The sequence below is a fragment of the Grus americana genome, chromosome 4, assembly GCF_028858705.1.
Source record: "Grus americana isolate bGruAme1 chromosome 4, bGruAme1.mat, whole genome shotgun sequence".
Classification (NCBI taxonomy): Eukaryota; Metazoa; Chordata; class Aves; order Gruiformes; family Gruidae; genus Grus; species Grus americana.
In genome coordinates, this window is record NC_072855.1 from 54687076 (window position 1) to 54708298 (window position 21223).

General features: G+C 39.0%; 1 protein-coding gene across 2 annotated transcripts in view; it reads right to left on the reverse strand.

The window, feature by feature from the left end:
- PPP3CA (protein phosphatase 3 catalytic subunit alpha) overlaps positions 1-21223 on the reverse strand; it is a 200779-nt gene that overhangs the window by 40622 nt on the left and 138934 nt on the right. For both annotated transcript variants that reach the window (XM_054824466.1, XM_054824465.1), the window contains exons 3-6: positions 15807-15931; positions 6517-6628; positions 5099-5244; positions 3039-3178 (exon numbers count right to left, since the gene is read on the reverse strand). In XM_054824466.1, the coding sequence (XP_054680441.1) occupies positions 3039-3178; positions 5099-5244; positions 6517-6628; positions 15807-15931 (523 nt within the window). The remainder of the gene's footprint in view (positions 1-3038; positions 3179-5098; positions 5245-6516; positions 6629-15806; positions 15932-21223) is intronic.

Consider the following 21223-nt stretch of genomic DNA (forward strand, 5'->3'; position numbering starts at 1 on the left):
AAGACATGCAGTGAAAAGCTCGTCAGACTACTGTAACCTACAGTCTTCATACTTTCTCATATATATTTAGCTCATACAAATGACTCAAAATGTCACAAATTAGTTTTAGCTGAATGCAGATGATTTAATGTACTCCTGAGCAGGAAAGTCCCGTGAACATGTTGTGTGTACATAGCATTTTGTTATAGGAAATAACTTTTAATCAGAGAAAAGTCACTTGAAATTTGCCATTATAACAAACATGTCTGATAAAATGAAAATTATGTATCACAGTTATTTCCTGCAATTGATTAAGATATCTTAATCATCTAGAAATCATTTCCCTGGGTCACGTGTGTGCCTGAAATCTTCCTGACTTTCCTTCAAAATGTTCACTGCTATCTTTTAACTTTCCTTTCTGGAAATGACTAAAGACACTAAGAAGTTTTATTTTCTGAAGAATAAACAAAGTCCATCCTACCAACAGACATTCTTGAAGGAGGACTGCATAATTCAGTCCTTCCTTTACAAGATGAGCTGGCTGCTTAGGGAAATTTGCTCCTTTTTGCAGGAAGTAACTAGATAAGGCAAGCAAAATTAGATGTTGCACACTGATGGATACTTTTTTTGCCAGGAATTATCATTAGGTAAACAATTAGTGACCTTCCAGAGCCACTAGAAACTTTTTTTAAGAGTAACATTTGCCTTTATATAACCTCAGATAACGTGACTCCAAGCTAGTTGTCTGCTCGTGTTATTAAGCAGTTATATGTCCCTCACACACGACCTGACAATTAGGTATCTTCCAAATATTTCCTCTTTTCCTGAAATATACACTTTTCTGAATATGAATCAGGACATAGACTAGATCTGATATATTTTCAGGAGGAAACAGATAAATATTTTAGAGAAATGTTATGGTAATTGTAAGAAATGTAGCCCGGGGAAAAAAAAAAACAAACCACAAACAAACCCTAAAATCTAACAGTTGTTCCAGTACATAAGCAGCCCTGTGTCTTAGCACAGGGCGTGTTCGCAAGGCTTTTCACTTTTGTAAGAGAGTTTCATGAGGGGAAACCGCAATTACTCACTGTTTGCAGTGAGCAGCGCCTGGGAGTCCCAGGCACGCTCCAGCGTTCGGTGCTGCCGAGGGGAAGAGGAATGATTTTATCCCTCAGAGTCATAAGCCCATTTCTGCACAGATCAATTGTGTGCAACAGTTTGACACCTTCTTTCATAATGAGACCAAACACACTTACTGAGCACCTTCCAGACGTTATCGACCCGAAGGCGGTGGTGCGACTTGCCCACAAAAGTTGCGTGCTGGCAGCCCAGGCTGCAGAGCAAACCGCTTTGTTCTCAGCCCGTCCCCACGCTGCAGCAATTACAGCTCAAAGAAAGGACTAGGAGAGCTCATTTCTAAAAGTCAAACCATCTGTTACCTTCCTGCTAACGTTACCAACAAGGAGGTTGACTCTAGTGGCTCTGTCTCCTGGTGACTGGTGGAAGCCATTGATCTACTTTCGATGTGTTACTAAACAGCTACGGGTCAGGTACGTTCAAGGTGAGATTTTCTGAGATAATGAAAAAAGCTGGATTTCTCGCTTCTGCTGAGTTTGTTGGGAAAACTTAGACCTGCGTGTCACTAGCATGGGCTGAAGCAGAACCGTTCTCTTCAAAAGGTTCAACAACCTCATAATATTTCAATAGCATTTTCACATTGCTCCTGAACAAAAAATAATTTTTTAATTAAGATTTCACTGGATACATTGCTGATTTTGCCATTTGACCTCCTCCTCCCCTGCCAGTTTTGTTACTCTGGTGTCCTGGTAAGTTGTTCTTAACTACTGAAACAAACAAACAAACAAAAGGCCAAAATCCATCAAAATCCCCGCACTGTCAGAAGGGTGTTACGATGTAATCACTACCGCTGTTCATGAGGTAACACAGGTCTGTCCTATGATGAAGAGAGAACGGAAGTAGTGCTTGAGAGGTTCTTCATCACCAGCTCAAGCACACCTAACAGGGCATCTTCTGCCTGGTGTCCGCAGGACTTGGCCTACAAACCAAGCCACCTACCACTGGAAACAGAGAAAGGCAGCAGCCACCACCCAGGCAGAACTGGGGAAAAGGAACTGTTCGTCGCTTGATTTGGTCTCCCTGTGCATTGCCAAAGAGGGGACAGTGGGACATCCCCTGGCACCCAAGGAAATCCACTCCTGTAATGTACTGGAGAGGGCATTTTCCAGCTCTTCACACAGAGAGACAGAAACCTCCCCCCCATGCTTAAAGGGCAATTACCACCTAGCAGAAAAGAAACAAAGAAAGCTTCCTTTAAATAGTCACAAACTAACCCACAATTTGCTGTAGATGTCCTTCTATCCCTATTACTATTACTTTTTCTAGGAATATTCTCACAGTTATATTTTAGTAACAAACATGAATAGAAAGAAATCATTTCAAAGATGAATTACAACTTGATGTCTTTGCATTAAAGTCCATAAAGTCTTCTTTCTGCAAGAATGTTACAGGCACTTATCTGCATTTCAGCTCTTCGCAAGTCCCGTTTAACCAATGCTGTTCAAATCCTGAATTTCTTGGGAAGAGCTATTCCCAAACATAACCAAAAGTCTGATAAAACTGAGAGAAAAAAGAAAGTACCTGTGTGGGGGAAATCACAATTTTTACTTTCCCTGCAGAGTAACATTTAATGAGTTTTCCAATGCTGGCATCTTTCACTCAAAATTAAGTTTTATTTTTCAAACTAGAAATGTAGTTACTTACCCCTTTTAAAAAAGTGACACATTCATTCCCTAACTTAGGAGAACAGAAATAAGCAAAATACACAGGCTTTGGTGAATAAAAATAAGTCATTTTAGGGTTTCCCAGTTGTAGGTGAAAGCAAGATACAAATAAACCAATTTACCTGAAAACAAGGCAAGCCTGCAGAAAAAAAAGGCCGAATTATCTAAGCAGTGCCACGAACTTCAAGCAAACATTTACACTGCAAACCAGAACAAGTTCACGTACAGAAACCCACTGAAATCAGTAACATTCACCTGTAGAAGTACGAGCACCCCCTGACTGTGTTGTGAGTAAAGTGTTCCTGAGTCTTCTCGTTTCCAAAGTCCTCCAACGGGTCTGACCACAGGATGTCACACATAGGTCCGTATGCAGGTGGTTCCTTGAATCGATCTAACTAAGAAAAATAGGAGACAAAGAAATACTAACTTCTTTCAACTATGTATCACAGAAACACTGAAGCAAAGTTACTATTTTCTCATTCCACGGGTTGGCAAACAAAGACCCAAGGCAATCTATTTTTCAGCTTTGGGTTGCTCTCAGCTCTAAAGCAATGGATTTGAACAACAGTAAAACACTCCTTGCCAACACTGACAAAGAGGAGAAGGAACAGATAAAACCCAAAATTAAGAGATACAGTGGATTCTGCATGAATTTTTGTGTGCAATTTATTTTTCCTTTTTCTACAGTTTTTTGAAAGCATTTCAGTGGACAGGAGAGAAGATGGTATTTCTGATTTTGTGATTTTTCAAACATCACGGCACTCAATTTATGTGAGTGAGGTACCTCAAGAAAAAAGTACAATAGTTATTTCAAAGCAAATTCCCATTTTGATTTAAAAACATTTTCACAAAAAATTGTAATTAAATACCAAAACAACATCTCTGCATTCTTGCATGACATTCTTGCCATGAAATTCTTGTTGCTTTCATAACCCCAACCCTAATTATGCACCTGAAAACTCTTTCTGCCTGACTACTGGTATAAAAAAATTCAAATTATATAGAATGATACTCCAAATAAGACAAAGTATAGCAAAATAGGGAAATATTAAAAATCAGTATTCCTCTGCTTTTGTAACTATAATTCTTTTAAACTAAATAACAATTCATAAATATGCAAAAACAATTCCTGCAGATTGCCAAAGATGAACAAACCTGCTAGTGGGGGAAAAAGAAATAGTGAAGATGTTAATGACCCTAGTCTAGAAGCTGAGAGCTAAACAGCTTTACTCTGCCATTACATCGTTGCAAAGCCAGCTAATTTTTAGGCAGAGAATATTTTTGCTTAATGAGATAGTGAACCTTTAACTCGGAAACAAAACTTTACATTCAGTAATTTTTAAATTGTGCAGTTAATATCTTTATCTAATCACTTTTAAACCAAAACATGTAATTACTGGCTCAAGTTTGGGGTTTTTTTTAACCATATTAATTTCTTGGTAGGCTCAAATTAACCTCAGAATATAATTTATCTTTTAATAGCTTTGAAGCCCAGAAGTATATATCCATGTTTGCAAGTCTCAAACTGCAAGGAAGAAATAAGAAAATCTTTTCTGCTGGAAACAATAAGCATGAATGGTTTAAATACCTCCTTTCAGAAATGTCAACTGAGATCTCTTTTACAAAAAACCTGAAAAAAAATTATCTTGATAACATGCAATGACACTGGATTATGTGAAGAAACTGTTTGAGACTGTTCTCTGACCTTTCACGAGATTGATAAGAAATTTCTCAGAACACAAGCATGAACTTACTAAGCTTCGCTTAGACAATTTGCTAGGTACTCAAGTGCAGTACTGTTAAAAATACGGCAGGCCCTACTGAGAATGAAGCTTTTGATTCTTTTTAAAATAACAACATTGTTTTGACTATATTCATTGCAATCATACCATACTTTTTTATTTTATGTTTTAAGTATCGTGAGTTTTTTCTAGAGTGTTTTTTATCTCTTCTGCAAGAAAGTGCAGCTGCTTACACTGAGCTACTAGATAATACTTAAAAGAAATTAATGCTATGTATTCATTTGCTCCTAAATACTTACATACCTAACACATTTATTTTGTTTAGAACACAAAAATGAAAAATTCTTTGTTTTACTGCATGCCAGTGATTTCTTCACCTCAATAAAATATGACTAATTGCAGCAATTTCTTTTATGTTCTATTTAAAAAGACCTTTAAAAGGTGATGTCAACATGAATGTCAAAATGACAAACAAGCATCTTACAGAAATGAGCAACAGTGAGAAAGGATTCAAGTTTTAGCTGCTGACGATTAACTGTTCACTTATTAGACCTGCACAATATTCAGACTTACTTTTCTGATGTCATCTAAGGTGTTGATCTCTGGAGACAAGCCACCGTGTACACACAGGAATTGTTGGTTCATCAGAGCAGCCAATGGAAGGCAGTCAAAGGCATCCATACAGGCATCGTATACGCGTTCTGAATATTTGATTTTACCTTTTAAAGATTAAGATGGTATCAGAAAGTGCCATCAATATTTAAGAGGGAAAAAGAAATCAGGATGCTGCTTAATATCTCTTGCTCTCACTGCTCTCTCTTGCACTGAGGACTGTACCAAAGCTTGCCTCCTGCAAAAAATTCTTTAGGATTATTGTTATTCACTGCTGGAAAAAACCTTCAGATTCTGAGGTGAAACTGATAAAAGTTCTGCTGAGTTTATTATATTTTTCTAGAAAACTGTAAATAAACAATTCAATATACCATTATGGTCTGCCATGAAATCTATACAACAAACCTTAAAAAGCCTGCTGAATGGTTATTATCTACTACATTATCACTCAATATGCTCTCTATGAAGCAATCAGAACTTTAGCCCAGTCCCTTATAATTAATTATCTATAGAAATGCCATTATGAAATGAACGAGGTGGTACAATGAAGCTGAAATGTTAATTTACCAATACACATATTAAACTCAGTAAAGCATGAAGCCTTTGAGCCAATTAACATTTCCTTTATCCCTGATGCTAAAAAGGGAACACATACTTATGGCAATAGCTTCAGCTTACAGTACCACAGGAAAAGAAAAAAAAAAGCAAGCTTCATTGTGCAGGTGAAGGTCTGTATCTAATGAGCTTTTATGTGTCACTGTATCCTTTCTTGCAACACAGAAAGGAATTCCTATAAAAAGAGCATATCAAAAAGTTTAAGTCTACTTTACAGAGTAAATGTGAAAATGCTATACTTAAAGGAAAAAAACCCCAAACATAGAAATTCCTTGCATTTTTCTCCTGCCGCAGGTGAGACCCGGTGAGATGCCACCTCCTCCGCCACCGATCAGGGACGCGTCGCAGAGGTGCCAGAGCCGGCAGGTTTTTACCAAACCGGCAGCCGCTGCAAGGAGCGGCAGCAGCACAGATTTACCGAGAGCACCCAGGCCCAGATGGCCCCGCGGTAGCCACGGGGCTGCTGCCCAGGCCAGGCTGGCAAGCTGAAATGTCTCGATACCTGCAGCACCAAGTGATGACACCCCCGGGTTTGTACAGGGGGTCTAACCCTTCCTTTCTCCACCACCGAGACACCCACCCCAGCCCCTCTGCAAGATGACTGCCCTCTCAGGGAGCAGGGATTACAATTTAAAATTCATGGTGGGTAACATGAAAAAGTACATTTGAAATTACTGATGGTAAACCAGCATAAAATACTCATAAAATAACAAATCAAGTTGTTCAAAAGGGAGTTAAGAGGAGAAAGGTTAAGGTAGACTTACATTCTTGCTTAAATGTGAAATACTCTGTTAAATGTCTACATTCATGATTCCCACGAAGTAAAAACAGTGTTTTGGGGTAAAGGATTTTCAAGGCCCACAAGTACAGCACACACTGCAAATCAGAAAGAAGAAAGAAAAATAGAATAAATAAATAATGACGTAATTCAGTCACTTGTGTTTCCCTTCACCAAAAAAAAACCCTAGCAGAAGAAAAAGTATTCCACGTGAAACATTTCTTTTCAACGGCTTAATTTCACTCTTCATACATTACACGCTAACGTTTCTCTGCCCTTCAACCTGGACTGGCCGAAACTAGTATCAGTACATTCTGATAAAGTTTTACACTTTTGCTAAGCGGTATCTCCCCGTTCGGCCGCGCGTTGCCTTCAGTGGCCCCAGCTATCAAGAAGTAATTGCTGTGCATCTCTAAAATGGAGTGCGCGCTCTCCACCTGGCAGGTTAGGCAGAAACCCGCCACGGAAACAATTTCACCGGAAGATCTGCATTTCCTGGCTTAAGGAAAAGTTGCCCTAGAACAATTTAACCCACACTTCAGGAAATACCTCAGCTTCCAACATTACATGGTTTTTACATGAACGCTTGTTCATTTTTCACTTAACATTGTTCTGTACAACCAACCAAGAAAAAAACCCCACAAAGCTCTTGCATTAAATGAAGTTACAACAAAGCTTCTATAAAGCCTTTTATCTTTCCAGACGATTTCTATTTGAGATGACATTTCTTCTAGACATGTTTTTAAAGATAAAAAAAGACAACGTGGAAAGGCTAATGTCTGCTCAGACCTCTCAAAACCATCCGATTAAAGTAGTTGTTTTAAAAACAAAACTGACATGGCAACCATGCCAAAGCCCCACGAGACTCTTGACAAATGAGTAACCTTGCAAGCTTCATGGAAGATTTATCCTTTGTGCAGGATGACCCTTGCGCTCAGGTACGTGGCTGACAAACTCACATTCATCCCGTGAGATGACCCCACCGTCTGCAAGAACGCTGTACAGACCACAACGGCCTCTCAAAAAGCGTGAGCTAGAAAACAGTCTGAACAATGTCTCCTCCAACCCTTTCTTTCTTAAATATCCACAAACTGCCAAACTGTTGCACAAGAAGCAAAAGGTGTCAAAACTCCCCCACTTTCATTTGCAACTACCTCCTAACACTCCCTTTCATTCTGTTCACAAAAATTATTTACTTTATTTACCTTAATAATCAATAGTTTGGAAATCCAAAATATATTCCTAACCACGGTTTCTGCTTAGAGAAGAATCAACATTTTTGTCAATGTAATGCCTCTAAATTTGTACAGTATGAATTCCCTTCTACAATTCAGAATGTCTTGATAAATAGAGTAATTACGTTAATCACGTCTCAACATTTTGATTTCTGCTCCCTCATTTGCTACACAGTCCTCATCTTAAAAAGAAAAAAAAAAGAAAAAAGGAAAAAGGAAAGGATGTAACATTTTTTATGTTTGTGCTAAACCTCACAGTATCCATAGATAATTACATAGCAGCAGGGGTTTTATACTACTACTCTTTGTCTTGAATTTATTACATGTGAAGATCTGGATGCTCTGCCTGCACTCCGTAATTTCTGTTCTTCTACTCAGAGGGTCTAGAACTGGGTAAAAAGAGCAGAAAGTACAGGCAGCTATTGCCACTGCAGGACATGAGAAGAGACGTCAAAAAGCCAGGCAGGTCACGCTGACGTGATCCAGCAGGAAATTACGGTGTTAGGTCACAAGTTTCTTGGAGTTTGCAGAGAGAGAAGACTTGGGTTTGAGGATTTCACTTCAATGGGGAAGGAAGCCTGCACTTCACATCAACAGTACAGTTCTCTCTTTGATGACATCTTCTTCATTCCTCCAAAAATTACCAGAATCTTCCACTTCTTTGAACTTACTGGCTAATGCAAAAATTTGATGTAAATGTTGCAAGACAAGAAGTTTAAAGTGACACCTCCATCCATGCAAGAAAAGTTCCAGCTTTTAAAGTTTTATCTAAGTTACCTTAGAGCTTCTAATCCTGCCAAAGCATCTTATAATTTAGAAAAGCACAATGATTAGTGCTTAGATGAAATGCTTTATTAAAAAAAAAAAAAAAAAAAAAAGAGGAGTGGTTTACATTTCCCTTATAACTAAGTTTTTCATTTTTATAAAGCCTTGGCAAGATTGAAATGAGCACTAGGTACTTAAAATATCATCCAGATTTGGGAAGCAGGGAAAATAAGGAAAGCTGGAAGTTTTATCTTTTTGGCATTTAGTACTTGTTTATGGGTAGATCTCAGTATATCTGCCTATCACAGATTTATTTTTTCTTTTTTTCTAGGCTTCCTCTGAAGCACTCATGAGAACCAGACCTAGAAGATAACAGAGAATCAGTGTAGTCCACTGCAGTTTCCCTGCCACTATCCAAGTAATGTAAGCCCACCATTCACAGTTTGTGTTTTCACTGGTACCATATCGAAGGCTAATTTTGTTTAGACAATTCCTTTAATTTTCTCCCTTTTCAGTGATGTAATATTGTAACAGTAAACAAGAACTAATTAGTAGATGGGTCTTTTCACAAACTGAACAGCAAATACGAGGGTGACAATTTTTCACGGCTTTTCAACTTACAGTCATTTACATACAAAAAAATTATGTCCAAATATATCATGAGTAAACATTCTGGTTTTATTTTTTTTTAACTCTGCTTTGCATATCATAATTTTCACTGAAGTCAAAAGATTTATGACCATTTGCCCTTGTTGAAAATCTGAGCTTACAATCTTCAATTATTTGGTAATACTGCTTCCCAGTAGCAAAATTTTAAAATATCTTCCCCCCCCCCCCCCCCCCCAACTCTTTCATCAAGAATATACAACACATCAACTCTGCTGTAACTCTATGTAAAATGTACAGCAGTGACCTTGCAATCTGGACATCCCTGAGGTATTTTTGGCCTGTCTCATTTCATACTATCAAAAAAAACCAGTTACATCTCTTAAATGCCAGCCCTGAAACTGCACCCCCTGCTTACTTGCTTAGTGTCTTTCAGCTGTTGAATTAGCAGCTATGTTAAGTTTATAACAAAGAGGTAATCTGCCCACCTCCCAGCTCCTATAAGTCAAGCTGTTTTCCTGCTGGGGTTCTGGCAGCCTCAGCATCAGGAAAGAAAAGGTCTGTGCAATTAAGCACTGCGTAAGCCAAAGGCACATATTTTCAAAACAGACTTGGGATTTAACTCCACTGTTGCATGTTGAATTTGAGCCTTTGCACAATTCGACATCGCAGCACCCTCCTGAAAAGGAAAACCAAAAGCCCCAGACCTCTTGCACGTATCTCGAGCTACAAACTCAAGACAAGGAACCTTGAAAAATCGTTACCGTTGCCACTAGATTGGCACCCCAGCAACACACGTAACACAGCGCACTCGCTTCTGGGTGCTCTTGCACTGATCACGCCGGGAAGAAAGACGCAGCTCGTTCTGTTAGCTGTGTGGCTTTGCATGGGTAACAAAAGATGACCCCTCCCTCCAAAGGGCTGATGGCATCGGGCACTCCCCCAGCAGCTGAAATTCAGTGTGAATAAACACAAGGGAATTCGCACTCGACAGGATAATTTGAGCCACGCGTTGCTAAGGTGTCTGCTGATGCTCTGTGAACTGTGGAGCAGTACGCTGGCATAGCTCCTTCACTCTGTAACTAACGCACACCTCACCTAAATGGAAAAACTGCACTACTTTAACTGCATTGAAATCATTATACCATCATAGCACCTAGTACAGGTACAGCTCTCTCAAATGGAACAACCATCCCAACGGAAACCACGTACCTTTTTACGCACACAACTGCATTCACACTACTGGTATGACTACATATTAGGGCTTTACTTCAGAGACAAATAAAGATACATTGCATCTGTAACCAAAACACAAGAGAGGCAAGTTATCGCCATTTCTGAACTACCATCCCTTGAACACAGGGAAAGAAAACTCTGAACACTACTGAAAATAAAGAAAAAAATTGTATTGTCTTCAGTACAACCAGGATTTCATTTTCCCCCCAACTTTCAGAGCATTAAAGATGATCTCTTCTCTTAATGCTCTGCTGCAGAACAGGGGCAACAAGGTAGCGCTACTTGCATCAACCAGACCTTCAGTGACAATTTATAGTCTTTGCCACAACGCTTTTGCCAATGTGCTCTAATTTTACCTGTTTTTTGTGCTTCTAAAACCAGTGGTCGTGTACATACAGGTTGCATATTTAAAAATTAAAAAGGCTACTGCTGTGGAAATAAAGACGTCTCGTGGAGCAGCAGTGAATCCACTCCTAGTGGTCAGGGTCTCAGCTGTTTCTAAAATGTTGTTCAAGAATCTCATTCTGATCATTCTACTTCTGATTTTTTTTTTTAAACATCTGTTGAATATTACCAAGCTGCTTTAGGATCTTGTTTTGACACCTGCATGGTACTTTAGCACCTGTAGACTTCAATTATTGCAAGACTCTCTTCCAGCTAGTCTCCCAGATGATTTTATTAAAAGTGATCACTTGCAAAATATTGCTACTTGCCTCATACTTTTTTCTAGTGTTTAGACCACAATACTCCCATTTCAGCCCTTGGAAGGGCCTCAAAATGTCCAAAAAGGAAGGACCTCTTTTTCAACCAAAAAGTGACTAGAAAATTCTTTTTCTTAAATATTCCTCTAATTCTTATAACTAGTACTTTCTAAACAGGTATTCAAGTGTCAGGTCCTAGCTCTCCTTGTTGGACCTCGTGTCTCGGCCCCAGCTGTTTTCTGTGGCGATGGGTCCCACAAAGAGATGGAAGCAGAGCGGGGAAAATGGTGCGAGCGACCTCCAGGGCACCGTCCCATGTTGTCTCCCCGCAGCCAAAAAGGGGTTCTTGGCATGTGGGGGACTTGCTCTGGGAAGAGCTGGCACAGGACCAGGCAAGCTGTGAAGATGGCCCTGACATAAACAGATGTTCCAGTCTAGGAATCTAATATACACAAAAATAATCTGAATTTGCTGAATTACTAAATATTCACGGGTTTGAGGAGAACTGCCCAGCAAAAAACAAGATCTTACAAGATGCAAATTTTTGCTACAGAGAAACATATTTGCTACTGTTACACAGAAGAAAAGGGCAAGGAACTGTAGGATAATTAAGGTATTAGGATTTTCTTTGCTCCAAGAGAAGTGAAAAAAACACATTGACTTCACTGGTAAACTATTCCTGATCGACCAAAACTATTTTAAATCAAGCTGTTTATTGGGAAACATTAACACACTAGAGCAATGGAGAAAACTGAAAGGTGTTTATTCTTCCAATAAAGTCCTAGAAAGTGCACGGAGACTTGAGAGATGACAACCGCATGGCTTCACCAGCATTCCCTTCACCCACAGTTTACTAACACAAGTTTATTTATATGTAATTCTTTTCTTGGGAGAGACCAGTTAATAATTTTGAACAGTTCACTGAGTTCAGAAGCATTTCAAGCACCAGAAGCTTTTTTAATTGATGCAAGGTCCGATGGTCAAATTCCATACTCACTCCAAACACCTCACTTTGTTCTTGCTAGAAATACCACAAAGACAGTTTCTCTTTCTGGAATTTCAGTCTTTGCATTCGGGAAATGAAGACGTATGAGCATTTTGAACCTTAAAACACAACTCTGGTTTTGTTCATTTTGAACATTGGTTTAATTCTCCATATCTTAACTATCTGCTCTGTTAAAAATGGTCAGTATGTACCTTGTGATATTCAATTGACATTTGAGCCTGCATGTTTTTATGTGGGATTGGGCAGGAAAATAATTCCAACAGTTCATTTACATAATAGTATTAATGCATTATAGTCGGTGTTTACTCTGATTGTAATTTTTCCAAGACTGTCTCTAGGTCTAACATAAGGCATTTATGTCTGCCTTTCAAAAGAGAGTTTTCAGACTCAGGTAGAGATTAGTCATTCTTCCTTATAACCCATTCCTGCAGAACCACTTATACTCTAAGTATTCTTTGGATTTAAAAATAGCCCTCTGTTTTGATCATTTGGGTTTCTTTTCTCCAATGACCATAAAACCTGTTTGAAAGTGAGAACTGAGGGGTTTCTACTCTGGAGTTAAAACCCTGGAACGGTGCACAAGCACAACAGGGAAACGTTATCAGTTACGGAGCTGAGGAAACAAGTGTGCCGTATCAGATATTGCAACTTGCAGAAATTTGTTATTCTAAGTGAAGAAATGCTCGGGCTCTGCCAAAAGGTCAAATGGAAAACAGAGTGCAGCTACAGGATAAAGATTTGGTCTGTGCTGAGAAACCTCGTTTCATCTTATCTACAATTTTGACATTTTTTTTTTTGTTTTACCTGTTGTAATTCCTTTATTAGTCTCTCATCCTGCAACACCTTGCTCAGAATTAATTTCAAAGACTGAAAACATCCCCCTTCAAACAGTGGAGCTACGTCTAGTAAAAACGGAGCACACATGCGAAGGATTGAGTCCCTAGATCAAAAGCTCCATGGGGCAAGGACTGTCACTTCTGCTGACTGCCTTATACAAATACTTTCCTCTCTTTCCCTCTGCATTATCAAATGCCTTCCACCTACCTTATGCAATTTCTTCCTCTGTTCTTAATGATAATAGCTTACATTATATAGTACCTTTCATCCAGAAGAATCCCAAATGCTTTGCAGCCCACAGACAAGGATTATCTCGCCCACTACCAGAACTCAGCTAGGTCTAGGCTCAATGGTGTCACTTTTACGCCAGATATCACACGGCAATCAAAGGGATTTTTTTAAAGCTTATATTACTTGTAACTAGTACCTTGGGCCAGCTACTTAATTCTTTCGGAATGACCCCAGAACTGCAGTAGTCTTGTGTCTACATAGCAGGAAGAGGAGCCAACAGGTCGATGGAATAAAGATCAATGTGTGACTGACGTGGTAGAAATACACATTGAGATCAGGCTAGGACTGTTTACCACCACGACTTCTCCAACACAAAGTACTGGCAAGAGCTGGTGCCTGCTAGATGTGCTCAGGGTTCCTTCTCCACCAAAAGCGCCCCCACCCCCAACACGCCAAGTTGTATTCTTCACCATTTTTCTTTCCTTGTCACTACTTGTGCTGAGTTCATGCCTGAATGCATAGCTCTACGTCCAAATACACGTACGAAACAGAAAACTGCCTTTCCTTTCAAAGGCATTCTTTAATCAAGGTGACAGGTAGGGAGAATCAGTTATGTGACCAAAGAAGTGGTGATCTGAGAACCTTACATACAAAAAGGAATAATATAAGCAACAGCTTAGATATTTCCTTGGTGCTGGCAGAAGCCAGTACTGCTTCCGGTGAAAAAGTTGTGTTCCAGAATGGAAAAACTAAACTCAGAATATAATTTGCTAAATATGTATGTGCTAAATGAAGAATTTTAAGGGGATTATTACCCACCCATAAGCTATTTTGCTTTGTGTTATATGGCTTGCTATTGTCTTTAATCAGCAATAGCCCTGGAGTAGATTTTGGCAAAATATCAGACCAGCACTTGAAAGCTGAAGCAAATCCACTTGTTCCGTTTCTTATATTAAAAAAATATGTAGAAATGAAGACAAAACTATCCTCTTCCAGATACAACTTGGCTCGGTTGAAGTCTACAGGAGATATGAACTAGGTTATCACAACTGAACGGTAGTTCAAGACTGACCTGGACAACAGTTTAAGTCTGTGAAGCCACCCCTCACACTCCCAACCTTCCCCGAGCAATCCAGTGTGGTAATCCACAGCGATGATATAGTTTACAGCTCACTGTGGATCAGAGAAGGGAAGAAGCAGGCACACGTGACAAAAAAAAAAAAAATCATAATCGAAGTGCTGACTTCAGTATTAGACAAAATCCTCACTATATTGATTTTTGGCAGGTGGGTGAAAGAACCTTGCAATTCTTAAGTTTTTAGAGCACTTGCACTTGGAACAGCATATTTCTATTTGTAAAATGTGCCAAGGGATTCTGTTAACATTTTAAATTAAGGTTTAAAATGAACTAATAAAGCAAAAGTAGTTTTACTGCATCTTATTTTTAAGAAACTTCTCTTCATACTATAAATATAACACTGGCAAGATAATACACTGATCCATTTTACAAACATATTATAACTCAGCTGCTTGGGATTACATATTTTTATATCAATATGACAACAGTGTACTAAGATATGGTATGTGGAATGAAACAGCAGTATATATGTTCTTGCGTGCTGCCATCTTACCCAGTCACGTATCATAGGACCTATATTGCTTTTAACAGATAACGGGTATTCTCCCTTCACTCAGAGGGAGATAAAGTCTGAACTTTTCAGAGAAAGGAGTCAAGCTGTAGCTCAAAAGCTGCTGCAAGGGTTTCTGACTGACCATTCAGTGACCAGATCAACGATGACCTGGATGAACAAATCCAGATTAGGTTTTATTTGATAATTGTGCACCTCATCTGTCAGTTTGCAAAACCAAGCAGCAACACAGAACAGCAGAAAAAAAATCCAGTTTGCTTTATGAGCACTGGAACAAAGGATTCGCGCTTGGTATTTGACTCGCTTCTAGTCAAAGGTGGGCAGGTTGGACAGGACACCATTTCCTTCACAAGCCAGCTAAAGATGCTGTCATTTGACCTCCACATTCTATGACCTGATACTTGAGCCTGCACCAGGTCTCAGCATCTTCAACAGGGCACACATGCATCACTTCTTCTCTGTGGATTCAAGTGCTACATCAAAAGCCAGAGATCATGCACTCCTGCATGCTATATCTAAACTGAACTCATTCATTCTCTCCAGCACAGCATGTTATCTGATGGCTTTTTTTGTCCCATTTACCCCCTATCTAGTCCTTCCATTTTCATAAGATTTTGCATCCAGGAGACTCAGATCAAATAAACCTAAATGTCAAACGAAATTATGAGGGTTTTATTTAGTTTTTCTGTTATGTCTCTTTTCTAATAGCTCATGTCTATTCATCTGATTTAGCTTGCGCAAGCTGCAGAGCAGACTGCCTTCTGTGCTATATTTGGATGGCCACTAGTTAGCACCAAGGTCCATTCTCCGCCAGCTTTCCAGCACACATGTAGTAGGATTTGGCTGGATACCAAACAACCTTTCTGAAAACCTCAACAGTGACATTCTTCTGCTCACAAGTGGTATCTGCAAAGAGCTTCAGTATTCCTGAGCTAGTTAAATTATGATGCTAGATATACACAGTAGGCTGCAAGCAGTTTCGCAGCCAAAAACAGAAATAAGAAACTTACTTCAATGCTGAAGTACCCTCTGTCCACGTAGTCCCCCAGGAAGAGATACCGCGTGTTGGCAGGAGAACCTCCCACTTCAAACAGTTTCATCAAGTCAAAGAACTGACCATGGATGTCTCCACAAACTAGAAGAAAAAAAAAAAAAAAAAAGAGTAATATTCAGATTCACCATGTCAAGATCATCTTAGGCACATGCATTCTGAAGTCACTTTCTTTCATAAGAAACGTGTTATGACAGTTTTGTGCATCATCCTCTAGTTAAATGACCAGCGAGAGCTGGCAGCTGCTCAGCAGAAGCTGTTTTTCTATGACGTGCATTCACGTATGTGTGCAAAAGGCTACCAACTAATTAAAGAAGATCCATCAGGCAAATCTGACCTGTAATTATTTTCATAGGTATCTGTCCATTCCTCCTACTGACCAGCAGAGCACACAATACTGGCAATACTATAAGACAAACCAAAGAAGTCCTGAAAAGAGAACATGTTTAAGCAAGGTTACTCTTTCTTTCGACAAGGGAAGCTCCTCTATTTCTTCTAGTCTTAAACCCAGATGAAGACCAATAGGCTTTCCATAAAATGCAGAGCGTGCCTGTCCTGTGGATGCTACGGGTTAAACTGACAAATTTCTGACTTTTGGTTTCTGTGTAGAAAAATGGCCCGCTTGCTTTCTTAAAGCATGTCTTGCACAAGAGGACACTGATTTTTCATGCTTTAACCTCTACCACTTTATTTAACCTTGTATAATTACGATTTATTTCACTTTGCTGCAATGAAGTCAATCTAACAAGCGGCTTCTCTAGAAAGACCAGCTCCCAATAAACACGACAGAGCACAAGTGATGTGCAGCCGGGGCTAAGTAGGGATGCCTCTTTTTGTGCTTTAGGGTTAAGAAATGGCTCAGCTATCTTTTGAAATTGCAGACGCCATGGTGGGTGATTTTAAGCATCTGCAGGAAGGCAGGCAATGCCTTTGGAAGCCCCCATAGAAGCTTAACTAACAGTGCTGTGTCCAAATCTGCTTTGTTTTTCCTTGCTTTATTTCCTCTACACAAGGAAGGGGAGAAAGAAAACCCCTATATCCAGTTTAGGGGCAAGCCCAGACCTTTTCTGGTAATGATCCTTAACAAAGAAAATGTTAACAGCCTTGATTGTTGCTGAGGTCAGTTTAGACCGGTTTTCCCTTCAATGACTCAAAAAAAAAAAAAAACCACCCCACCAAAAATACCCCGCAAACCCCCCCCCCCCAAAATCTGATTTGCAAACGGAGAGGGTGATTTTGAAGAAACTGAATAAACTAAGGGTCCAAGATAGACCTTATCTTGCAACAGCAGCACAGCTTCTTATTTACTGCTAACACAAAATTCAGTAGACTTCAGATGCTCTCTGATGTAACAGTTCAAGCTTTTGTATTCAAGCAGTGCTCTCATTTGAGCTTTTATCTGGAAGTTGATACAGAGGTCTTGTTCCATCACAGATAAACAAACCTCAGGTTTATCACATGCCGTGGAGAAGCTGAAGTCACATTTCCACATAGATACAAAAGGACTATATAGAACAACAGCTGGAGCACCAAATCCAACAGACTCGCAGTGCAAACAGTGTTTGTACGTTGTTGTCTTTCAACTCAGTCCAGTGTCACATTATATTTTTTACTTGCATCACCTTTCTCTGAATGTATACACTAACAACAGGATCAACATAATATTGCCATTCCATCCAAAAACTAAAAACAAAAAACAAAAAGCAAAAAATCCCCACTCAAACCAAAACCAACCAACCAATTTCCCCTCAGGTACAGAAAAACCCACTGATGTCCCAGTCACTGCTTTCATGAATATTTATGTGAAATTGGTGACATAATTCATGAGTGTTGGCTAGCTGAGCATTCTTCTGTGATAGTTCCACATAAAATAGCATATAGTACTCTTATCACCATTGCGTTACATTGTATAATCTCTTTTTCCTAGCTGATTCCCCCCTCAAGAGTTTTAGATGACAACTTTCATGTTGAAAGCCATCAACAGTTCTAATTTCTATCTAAGAATAATATCTGCCATTAATTATGCAAAATAAATACTATTTAAATTCTCAAGTGGTATAACACCACCTCTATTTCTCTAAAAAAATTTGTAACCCAGAGGAAATTTTTGGATAGCGTTTTTATTTGAACACATTAATCTACCAAACCAATACACACTGCTTGACTGTACTCCTCTGCATGGACACTGTGGGAAGATTAAGAACACGTGTCGCATATTGATGGCCAAGCAATCTGCTCTCCTAACTTCCAGCAGAAAAGCTTTTAGTTATGTAACTGTACAGCTCTACCAATTGTCGCCCGCCCCCATTTGCTCCAACTGCAAAAACCTGAAGTTGAACAAGACTGAAAGATTTTAAATGGAGTTAACTTTTGCTCTTTCACTAAAGCACAAAGAAACAAGATTTTTTTTTTTTTATTTTTTTTAAATGCAGACATGTGTGAACAGATAAATACATTGAGGCCATTACAGAGAAACCAAGAAGGTTAGACAGCTTTCTCCATGTAGCTGTATGTTCATGAATTTGTCACAAGTCAGAAAAACAGAGAGCAAAACAGTGAAGAAGACAGAAATAAAAAGCGCAGAGCCCTGAGATCCCACAACTTGCAAAATCCTGAATTGGACTTGAGAATCGATACTCGATGGATAGTACAGGCATTTTGTACACAGCAACCTACCCTTTTCACACTTGACAACAGATACAGAGACGTATCCAGGAAAGAAAAAAACAAAGCCCTCTGACCCAACCTTGCCAAGCAACTAACAAAAGAGAAGCTTAAAATCAGGAGGTAAAAGCAGTGGGAGGAAGAGAAGACACTCAAAATTAAGAGTTAACATTGAGATTTAATTTATTATAGTCAGATCCCAGAATTCCTACTGAAAGACCACAATGTTACACACAGTTAATCCAATTAGTATTTTGCCTGGAATAGCACGGAATAGCTTAGGGATTTTACACTTTCCAGGTTTGCATGTTTGACCTGAAACGTCCTTACAACGAAAAGCCTGCGTACTCATATTCTGATGGATGGTCTTGTTTACAAATAAATTAAAGTGCAATTTTGTGTGCATACAGTACTACACTCCATTTGTAGTTTGAAAGCAACTGCTTCTAAAGCTATAGTTCTGCCACCTTTCTTTTCCAACTCTTACAAATCTCAAAACTGGAATATTTCCCAGGCAGGCAGATCAATGCTTTATCTTCCATTAGGTCGGGGCAGAAGAGATCCAGCATTAGATTTCCATTCATAAAGGCGGAAACATCCATCAGCCAATAACTCTGCCACATCCTTCACTTCAGCTTCCCATCGCTAACAAATTGCCTCGCAGCACTGTCCCACCAAGAGCCCACAGCACAGGTTCCACGTCCATTCCACACCACCTCTACAAAGCTCTAAGTTCACTACCTTCCCCCTTTCACGTTACAGAAAAAAATTTTGAAAGCACACTAATTATTATATGTTTGTGTTTACTCTTGCACAAGCATTACCACTGAATCCCTTCTTCCTTTTAATTTTGCCAAAAAATATCCTTTTTTAGACTTGTGCAGACCCTCTTTTGGTATTGGAGCACTTGCTATCAAACAACACATTCAACAAGATATGAACCTTTTTCCACCAAATAACAACAAAATAAAAACCAGCACTGTGAAGCAAGAAATTCAATTCTTAATGAAGATCTCCAGGATCAATGTACTTACGGATTTAAAGTATGAATGCAGGGAACATAAAACACTGCATGTGCGTGGGATTAACATTAAAAGCAGCTGTGTTCGTACAAAAACAAATTTATCAAAAGGAGAAATACCGGGTGCTATGTCTTCTGTTAGAAATATACATATTTTCCTATATCATTGGTTTCCCAAAAGTGCCATCAAGTCATGGCCTTTTTACACTCATTAATTTATGATAACTAAATAATCTGACCGCATACTTTTTCCCCTAAAAAAAGGCTGCTTAATTTGTCCAGTGCTTTTCGACTTTGTGTCCTTAAATTGCCAGCTGGGCAACAACAAAACAGTGTTTCCACTGACTTACCACTTCCAGGGATCAGTTCAGGCACCAAACCTGTTGTCCATGAATTTGTCTGTCTGGACCTGTTGGTAGTGCCTACCTACCTAACCTCTCTTGGCAGCAAGCTCCAGAACTGCAGGACATGCTATGTAAAGAGGTTGGTTTTTTTTTTTTTAAAAAGCTGTTTTAAACTGATCTCCTACTGAATTCATTTGTGCAATCAGAAGGTTTAAGAAACATTCGTCGTTTGTGGACTCATTAGAAATTTATCTCTGTTGAGGATGTTTTCAGGGGAGACATGAGCCCCTCCAAAAGATTCAAGTTCACAGGACTGCCAATGCAATTACTGAGAAATCATGTTTCTGAGCAGCTTTTCCTACTTGTTATGATGGGTCTTTTGATCCACTACACCATCTTACACTATAGCACCAGACCTTTCCCAATGTAACACTCTACAAAATACCATTTTATTATAAAAATAGAAATTAGACACAGGGGAGAGAATGAAGAAGGGTTTTTTCCATTTGTTTATTTTTAGAAACTGTCATCCTAATACAAATTAAATTATGTTTCTGATGGCTTCACTGAGCAGGTCTCCCTCTGATTTATGTCAAAGTAACAAGCAACATGAACAGGAATAACTACGTTCAAGTTGTACTAGCAGTGAAGGAAGTCCAAAACTTTGCAGTGGTATTGCCAGCTTGCTTATAGAAGACAAAGCGGTAGTGTAGTGATTTAGATTGCAACGATCGTTGGCACAAATAAAAAGTCTGAAAACGCTCTTCAGATAACTAAATGCTCTTCACTACGTACAAACTCAGTCCAGAGATTATTCTGTGTGGTTTCCAACTCCAAATGGATATCAAGAAAAAAATTTTACATTAAACACTGGAAATTGTCAATTAAATTTTTTTTCCATCTCCAACAGTTTGGATATGCTACACTTATTTTCTCATTTGTCATGTATATATTTAATTGGTGTAACGTTATAGTCTGATAGTAAAATACCATTAATGGTTCCAGTGAATTTACATTCCATGTATCACAAGATTATATTCCCATCTTCAAATATCATCAGGGATTAGGAGCAGATATGCAACACTCCGCCATCGGCTTCAGAAACAACATCTGGAAACTCATACATGTATGGCAATTAACAATAATGAAGCAAAGACACCTTTTAAAGAAGAAACTAACACCATATAGGGAATATTATCCATCGCTCGACAACTTGTTCTTTACATTCCCCGAGCTAGGGATGTTCACACTGAGCTCCCAGAGATTGTGCGTCAGCAAAGTAGCATGCAATTCTGCAAAACCTAAGGGAGAAACACACCCTATAGAGTTACACTGGATTTGCAGTCT